This window comes from Primulina huaijiensis, chromosome 18 (assembly GCF_012295235.1).
Source record: "Primulina huaijiensis isolate GDHJ02 chromosome 18, ASM1229523v2, whole genome shotgun sequence".
Taxonomy (NCBI): domain Eukaryota; kingdom Viridiplantae; phylum Streptophyta; class Magnoliopsida; order Lamiales; family Gesneriaceae; genus Primulina; species Primulina huaijiensis.
Window position 1 is genome coordinate 13,734,552 of NC_133323.1, and position 8,399 is coordinate 13,742,950.

The window sequence follows — 8,399 nt, forward strand, 5'->3', positions numbered from 1 at the left end:
TCAGGTCGTGGGCCGACATCTTTCCTCCCTCTACACGACACGTCGACACCTAGAGGCTCCAACACCGCCACAATTGGGGTCTCGTTTGATTTTCGGGTTTCCCAGCTAACGAAGCAAACATAAATTTTACCTAAATTGATTGATTTATTTAAATAATCTGGATTGTATATTTTTAATCCAAAACACTTTTTTGAAATTCTCTCTGAAGTATCTGAAGTAGGATAAAAGAGATACCTAATTTTTTTCTCCGACAGTTTTTTGGGAGAATCCACCAGAATACAGGTTCAATTTTACCCTAATTACTCAATATATTGGCTTAAGGTTTTGTAGTTATGAGGTTCGATCGTTTGTGTTAGGATTTTGTTTTGCTTACCGTCGGAGTTTTAATATTTTTTTCAATTTGTTGTTGGATGATTTCTAGGGTTTTTTTTTGGTGAAATCTAATATCGTTTGATTTTATCATGAACTATGATCTGTATTCAGTGTGGCATATTGCACTAAACATATTGACGATTCAATCTTTTTTCTTTCTCTTTGGGTATCTAGGAAAAATCAGCTATCCCTGGTAATTATCGGGCATAATTGGTCAAGTGAGCCGGGTTTTGTTGATGCACGTATTTTTACTGTATATGAAATCTTGCTAGTTTATCTGGTGGTGTGAGGTTGGTTTGCTAAAGTTATTGTGCTCTGTGGATAAAAAAATTGCCTTTGTTGATGTGTTGGGAAACTTGTGCGAGCTACTGTAATGGGATGGAATGGGGTTTTTCTGTCATTGTTGTATCTTGCCACTTTAGTTGAATCAACTGGCAGAGCAGGAAGATTGTTTTTCGAAGGTTCGAATGCTGCAACTTCTTCTCTCTATAGCTGGGCAGTTACCAGTGCTGCGATATTTGTTGTGGTGGCTCTTATTCTTTCCATGTTTCTCATCTTTGAGCATTTAGCTGCATACAACCAGCCGGAGGTTCATCTGTTACTATGTTTCTATTTCCTGGATTTTATAATAACTTGGTAATAAAGTGGAGGACCTAAAACTTATCATCTTTTGTTCCATTCCAGGAGCAGAAGTTCTTGATTGGACTCATTCTGATGGTTCCAGTTTATGCAGTGGAATCGGTAATTATAGCTTTTCCTTCAAGCTTTAAAGCATCATAAATTGTTTTTTGTGTGGTTAGAAAGTTTTTAGGATTTATTTATTTTCTTGGCTCTGATGTCAAGGATTTCATAAAACTTATTGATTTGCTATTATGTTGTGAACAGTTTCTATCACTACTAAATTCTGATGCTGCTTTCAACTGTGAGATCATACGTGATTGCTATGAAGCTTTTGCTTTGTATTGCTTCGAGAGATATCTCATAGCCTGCTTAGGTATGTATTCTCCTTAAACCTGTTGGATTTAAAACCTGGCCTGGAACACATTTTAGGCATCTTATTTATGATGGTTGCTGGTTCTGGCAACTCATCCTCGTGCTTAAGGATGGTGTTTTGACTTGGATCTTGTTCTATTAAGGGTTCTTTTGATATTTTTAACATATGAAGTAGGCTGCTAAATTATGATAGATTATAGATAAATTATATGATAATGCTGAAGTAGATGCTTCCCATTGTACAGGGATCTGTCAAATGTCAGAAAATCTTTTACACGCAAGCATTTTGGTTTCTAGAAGTGAGTATCATGTCTGACAAGCATATCATGCCTTGCAGGTGGAGAAGAAAGCACCATTGAATTTATGGAAAGTCAAAGCGTGATCACTTCTTGTGTACCCCTCCTAGATGAAGCTTATGCTTATGGTGTTGTCGAACATCCTTTTCCATTGAATTTTTTCTTGAGTGAATGGCAGCTTGGCCCTGACTTCTATCAGGCTGTAAAAATTGGCATTGTTCAATATGTATGTTCTTTGTTTTCGGAATTTTTCCCATGTTTCATTGTTTCTTTTTGTCATTAGCTACAGTATCTGTTTCACAGATGATATTGAAGATGATATGTGCATTACTGGCAATGATTTGTGAAGCTTTTGGGGTTTACGGGGAAGGGAAGTTCGAGTGGACATTTGCGTAAGTTATCCTTCTTTTCGGCACACTCAACCTGAAAATTTACTCTAGTCATTTGTTATTTCTGGTTATCTAAGCATACTGGAGTGATATTCTAGTCATTTGCTATTTCTGGCTATCTGAGCAACTGATCACTCCAGCATGACTTTTAATAAAAAAAATCCTACTTTGTTATTATCACACAGATATTTGATTTAAAACATTCTATTTTACTTTCGGATAAAATTAAATATTACTTGCTTGTAATTGCAAATTCTGTGATCGACTTGCAGCTATCCTTATCTGGCAGTTGTTCTGAATTTCAGCCAGACTTGGGCCCTTTACTGCCTTGTGCAATTCTATACTGTGACAAAGAATAAGTTGGCACCAATCAAACCTTTGGCCAAGTTTTTGACATTCAAGTCAATTGTTTTCCTTACATGGTGGCAAGGCATTGCTGTTGCCTTTCTTTTATCATTTGGAGCCTTCAAGGGGTCATTGGCACAGGTTTTAAAAACACGCATACAAGACTACATAATATGTATTGAGGTGTGTGTTAAAGTATTGAATTGGTTTGGATTTTCTCTCTTGTTTCTGTTGTGTGAGTAATGCATCTGGTTGTTGTATTGTGTGTTAACTGGTAGTTTTTTCGGTTTTATTCTTCGGGATGTAATGGAGTTTAAATGGTTTTATCATCATGAAATTCATGACATCAAATTGCCGCTATATATGATGTCTAGGTGGTGAAGTTACTATGTTGTACTGGGGACCATGTGTGATAAATTGTTTCTAGACCAAGACCAAGATGCTAGTTTTGAAGCTAACTTGCCATTCGAATTTTGAGTTTTCCACTATCTATACTAGTGTAGAAATGTTTTTTTTTCCTGTTATAACTCTTTTAACATTTTTGTTTATTATTGTTATCGGTGATTATTATGTTAACATATAAGGTATGACTAGGGACACGATTCTCCATTTAGGGCATTACCAGTTTTAACCATGTAGGAACATTGCTGAAGCAGTTGGTTTCCAGATAGTCTCATTTTTAGTCATACTTGTAGAATTTAAATAAAAAAAATGAGGTTATTAACTCCTCTACTCGATGTTAGAGATAAAGTGTATCGATGGTAGATTTCTAAACCTTAGATCCACTGCTCTGTGTTAACAGAGTGAATTCTGTAGAATTTGCAACTTTTTTTGGTTGTATAGGTGGTTGGTTTTTTCTATTGTTCTTGTTATCTTTAAGACTTTAACAATGTTTACCATCTTGAGATTAACGCTCCATCTGCTGTGAATTTTTTGTTAAGAAGAAAACCAGCGTTTTGTTGAGAAGAAAACCAGTGTGTAACATTTAATTGACAAGACCTTTCTGTGGAAGTTTTCTCGATTTAAATCTTGTTGTGATTCAGATGGGCGTAGCTGCTGTGGTACATCTTTATGTGTTCCCTGCTGTCCCATACAAGCGAGGAGAAAGATGTGTTAGGAATGTTTCTGTGATGGCGGATTATGCATCTTTAGGAACCCCGCCTGATCCTGAAGAGGTCCAAGACTCCGAAAGATCTACAAGAGTACGCATTTCTCGTTATGGAGAGAGAGAGAGAGAGAAGCGTCCGAAACTTCATCAAAGCGTTCGTGATGTGGTATTTGGAAGTGGTGAAATTGTGAGAATAATGTCCCTTCCGTTTTGAAATATTCCTTTCATAGAGTTTTTCTAGGTGCTAATTATTGTTTTGCTACTAAATTTGGTTGTCATATGCTCTTAGATTGTTGATGACATGAAGTACACAGTTTCGCATGTCGTGGAACCGTTCGAAAGAGGAATCGCTAAAATGAATAGAACTTTCCATCAGATATCAGAAAACATGAAACGACACGAGGAACATAAGAAGAAGAATTCAAAAGATGATAGCTGTCTTGTCCCCTTAAACCCATGGACAACGGAGTTCTCCGATGTTCATGATGACCTCATTGAAGGGAGTGTCAGCGATAGCGGTGTATCTAATAGTAAGAGACAGCACTACCAATCTAGAGGTCAATCTTCCCGGTTCAGATACAGATGACATATCTTTGAACCTACTTTCGAAATGAACACAGAAGACATATCCTTCAACTTACTTTTGAAACGAGCGCAAGCTGCCATTTCCAAACTCCTACGTGGACATGTGTATGCTGCCTTTCATTTTTTTCGCTTTTTACTCGCTTACCATTAGATTTTCTTCGAATATCAACCATTCAGAAACTCACTTCAAAGTTTTTAGGAAGATACTAACTATTTAGGAAATCACTGCCGAGATATTTTGATTAGTCTCGAACAGGGTGAACTCGTCGAATGAACTTGATTTCGAAGAGGTTCCTATCTACAGAAGTTCCTAGCTAGATAGATTTTGGCTATGCTGATGTATTACTGATGACTACTGAACCTTTTTTACACAACTCATTAATGCTAATGTTTACATACATGATTATTCTGCATATACAAAAGATTACGAATGTTCAATCATTTTAGCCATTGTTTAGCTATTTCAACTTTTTGTAACTTTTGATATTGGTGAGAAATACGGCGCGTGCTAGAAAGGGCATGGTAAGCCTGCGGCTTTCTGCCTAAAAACAAGGCAACGCCCAATTCATGAACTTGGGAATTTTGGATCGTATCTGCCACCGCTCCAGAACGTGTGAGGCGTTGCGATGTACTCCGCCTGCCATGTTGTTTACATGCACCGTATTTCTACCCGACTATCTCCTAATTTTTAATGCTTGGGATAACAAAATCAGTACATAATTTTTAGATGTTATGTTTACCAAAAAATAAAAGGTAAACTGGGTAAATTTGTGTTCCATAATGCCTGTTATTGAGCGTAAACAAATAAGACTACCAATTTTTTTATTTTTTTTTTATTTTTTATGTTTCACGAATAATCTATTTATTTTATCCTATTTTATTTATTCACATTCATTCTTGTTTGCATTATTATTTATAAATTATAATTATAATACTTGATATTCTCTTAATTAATAATCTATGTAATCATATTTCATGTTATAACTGGACCAGATTGGTATAAACTGATCACTTATAAACTGGTCACTTGTTCGGTTTGAACCATACTTAAAAATCATTTAACGGTCAAATGGTCGAGAATTGGTTGAGCCGTTCAATATTTTTTTTTTAATTTTTTAGAATTATTTTTAGAATAATTTTATTTTAGAATTTTATTATTTCTTATATTAAAAACCTTAAATTATGCATATATATATGTGTCTATTTATATTTTAAACTTTGTTAAAAATATTATTTTATTAGTAGTTAGCTTATTTTATTTGTAATTTTTTGTTTAAAATATATATATAATCACATTTGAAATTTTGATTATACATATGTTGTTTAGATTTTAAATTTCGATAAATATATTTAATTTTATACAAATTTATGATTTTTAGAATTTAAAATATATTATTTTACTATATTATATTATTATTTTATATAATATCACAATGTTTCGATCCGACCTTCCAATTGAACCATCGTTATTTTAAGGTAGAATTGTTCAATCACCGGTGCGATTATGAAAAAATCGATCATATTATTATTATTATTATTATTATTATTATAAAAATAGTTAATATGATTTCATAACCACAATGTACTATTATCAAAAGATGAGGCACAGTAATATGTCTAAGATTTAAAATTTTCAAGTAATTATTATTTATTTAGTTATGTATAGTTTGGTACACTGGATAAGAGAGAGATTGATAAATAATCCTCATTTATCTCATGTTTGGTACCTTTTTAGAAAGTCCATGATATCATGAGCATGTGATAAATAATTTTATACAAGGATAAAATATCCCTTTTAGGAGATGTGATAATTTTAATTTAATGATAAAAAAACACCACAAATGACTTAATTGCTCTCAATATATAAAAATCCTAAATCCTATCGTTTGATATGGAAACCCGGTTTGGAACACGTTAGATTTTTAATTTGTTAATTGTAGTAATTTTGGTTTTTTTAGAAAATAACCAATATTAGTTTATTGTTTTTCAAATTTTTTGAGTACTTGGTTTCTTTTATAAGTGTAACATGTAGTTCTAAATTTAATAAATTACATAATTATTTTTTTTACTTTTCTTTATTTTTTGCCATAAATTTATAAAAATAAAATGATATTTAAATTGTCAAATAAATTTTTTAAAATTATATTTAAATTGTAACATCGATTTTGAAATTATAAAATTTATTTATGATAAGGTTAATTTTGTCATTACAATCTAATATATAAATTTAATCATTCTTATTAAAATCATAACAAACATTAAATATAATATCCTACATCTTATTAATCCTTAACTTNCTGACAATTAAAATAGTGCAGTTTAAATTAACGAAATTCGCCCAAAATCAAACGTAAACAGAAACGAGTAAAAATCGTAAAATTATCAATGTATAAAAATGTTTATCTCCACTCAAATCTCATAAATCATAATGCGGAAAACATGCGGTCCTCGGGTCATGTCACCGCACCAGAGCTGCCTACTCAGAGTTCAACACCTTTAGTCTCCTCAATATCAAGCTCACATGCATCACACATGCCTAGTGAGTCTAAAGACTCAACACATCTGTACCAGTAATAACAAGTAAATACACGTAGCACACAACAGTGAAAAAATAGCATAATCAACATACATTTCGTGTATGCAGTAAAGATCGTATAAGTAAACGTGTCCTTTCAAAACATGGTAATAATCATAGCATGTATCATCGTATCAGCATATACGTGTTAAATCATGTCATCTCATGTCATCTTAAACGTATACATTTTTCTTTTAATTGAATTCAGTTCATTAGTTGTGACTTTCGTATCAACTCTATTCGATAGATCCATCTATAAAACCGTGGTACCCGGCGGTAGGGACATTAGCGACAGCATTACCCGTCCATTGAGCCTTGGCCTCAGCTCATCATATCTCATGTCATCGTATACATATACATCGTCAGTCACAACCAACTCCCATCCTTCAAAAATATAATTATATTCACCACTTAATAAAAACATGCATATATGTAATTTTTCCTTTAAACCAAGCATGCAACGTATTTATCGTAATTACATAAAAATCATGAACGTGATGCATAAAAATTTAAATCATGATAAAATTTGATTAGGGCGCTGCCAGGGCCAAAATCTCACCCCGTGTGCAAAATGATCATTTTGCCCCTGGAAACCAAAAAATTACCTTTTTGCCTCTAGACGTAAAATTTCACATTTTTGACATTTTCTTAATTCCATTGACTCTAACATGTCCCAAATAATTATTTATGCCAACATGAATTTTCTCATATTTTTATTTGGCTTAAAAATTTGACTTTTAAATTAATCTTTAAATATAACATATTAATGCGTTTTAATTCAGAATTAAACCAAACCTTATCATAAAATTCCCAAATAAAAACTTAGACTTATAATAACTATTTGAGCTTAAATATAATTTTCCATAATTTTATTAAGCTTAAATCTAGGCGTTTCAATTAATTCTTTCATTAACGTTCCGTGCGGCGATTAAAATAAATCCAAAACTCATTATTTTGATCCGAAACTTACCAAACTCTTAAAAACATCCCAAAACATATTTATAATAATTCTTAGACGTAAACTTGAGCACATTTCATAACTTAACCAAATTGTTTTAAAACTTGGACCGTTGTCCCAGTTTTAACACGAACCGTCTCGAAACTTAACAGAATTTTACCAAACTTAAAACGTGACTTAACAACACCATACCAGACCTGAATCCACCCAATTCGAACCCCTTAGAACCTTAAAAACCCTGCTGATATGCTGCTGGAAATTACAGCACAAGCGCGCCTCATCCCTAGTGAGCTAACCCCCCATTATTTCGTTCCTAGCCTAGACCCGATAAGCCAGCCATGGCTCGACCTCCCCTAGACCAACTTAGGACTACTCTGGACCCCAAGAACCCACGCCAATCACCTCATGCAAGCCGCAGCTCCCTACAATTCGTTATTCTCCCCAAATGACTAAACCGAAGCCAAGCTTCTACCCTCTGCAAGAAATATGACACATGTTAAAAGAAGTATCGTGTAGGAATTGGTGACGGTCATTGGCTACATATTTTGACGAAACTTGTGTACGTAACCTCAACTTTAGAAAATTGAGATGCGTACACGTTTCTTTTTTTGATATTCAGATTCCCGATTTTTCTTGTTGATGGTATGAGATGCTTATAAATAGAGACGATTGAGGTCCCTAAGCACACACACTTCATAAGAAATATACACCATCTATCGAGAGGGTGGAGTGCTTAGAAGGCTTCAACCGAGAGGAAAAGCAGAGAAATCAAAATTTT

The 8,399-nt window shown here is 33.5% G+C and overlaps 1 protein-coding gene across 1 annotated transcript; it reads left to right on the forward strand.

Moving 5' to 3' along the window:
• LOC140964739 (protein LAZ1 homolog 1) lies at nt 1–4,529 on the forward strand. Its single transcript, XM_073424645.1, has 9 exons — nt 1–282; nt 547–961; nt 1,057–1,113; nt 1,258–1,366; nt 1,703–1,887; nt 1,965–2,053; nt 2,323–2,578; nt 3,439–3,690; nt 3,793–4,529. Exons 2-9 carry the CDS (start codon nt 746–748, stop codon nt 4,087–4,089), a joined length of 1,461 nt encoding a protein of 486 aa, XP_073280746.1. The 5' UTR covers nt 1–282; nt 547–745; the 3' UTR covers nt 4,090–4,529.
• Nucleotides 4,530–8,399: the final 3,870 nt, after the last annotated feature.

Coding starts and splice junctions, on each gene's coding strand:
- LOC140964739 (XM_073424645.1), top strand. CDS start 746: ATGGGATGGAATGGGGTTTTTCTGTCATTGTTGTATCTTGCCACTTTA. Junction 1,367..1,702: donor ATATCTCATAGCCTGCTTAG/GTATGTATTCTC, acceptor CATGCCTTGCAG/GTGGAGAAGAAAGCACCATT. Junction 3,691..3,792: donor TATTTGGAAGTGGTGAAATT/GTGAGAATAATG, acceptor ATATGCTCTTAG/ATTGTTGATGACATGAAGTA.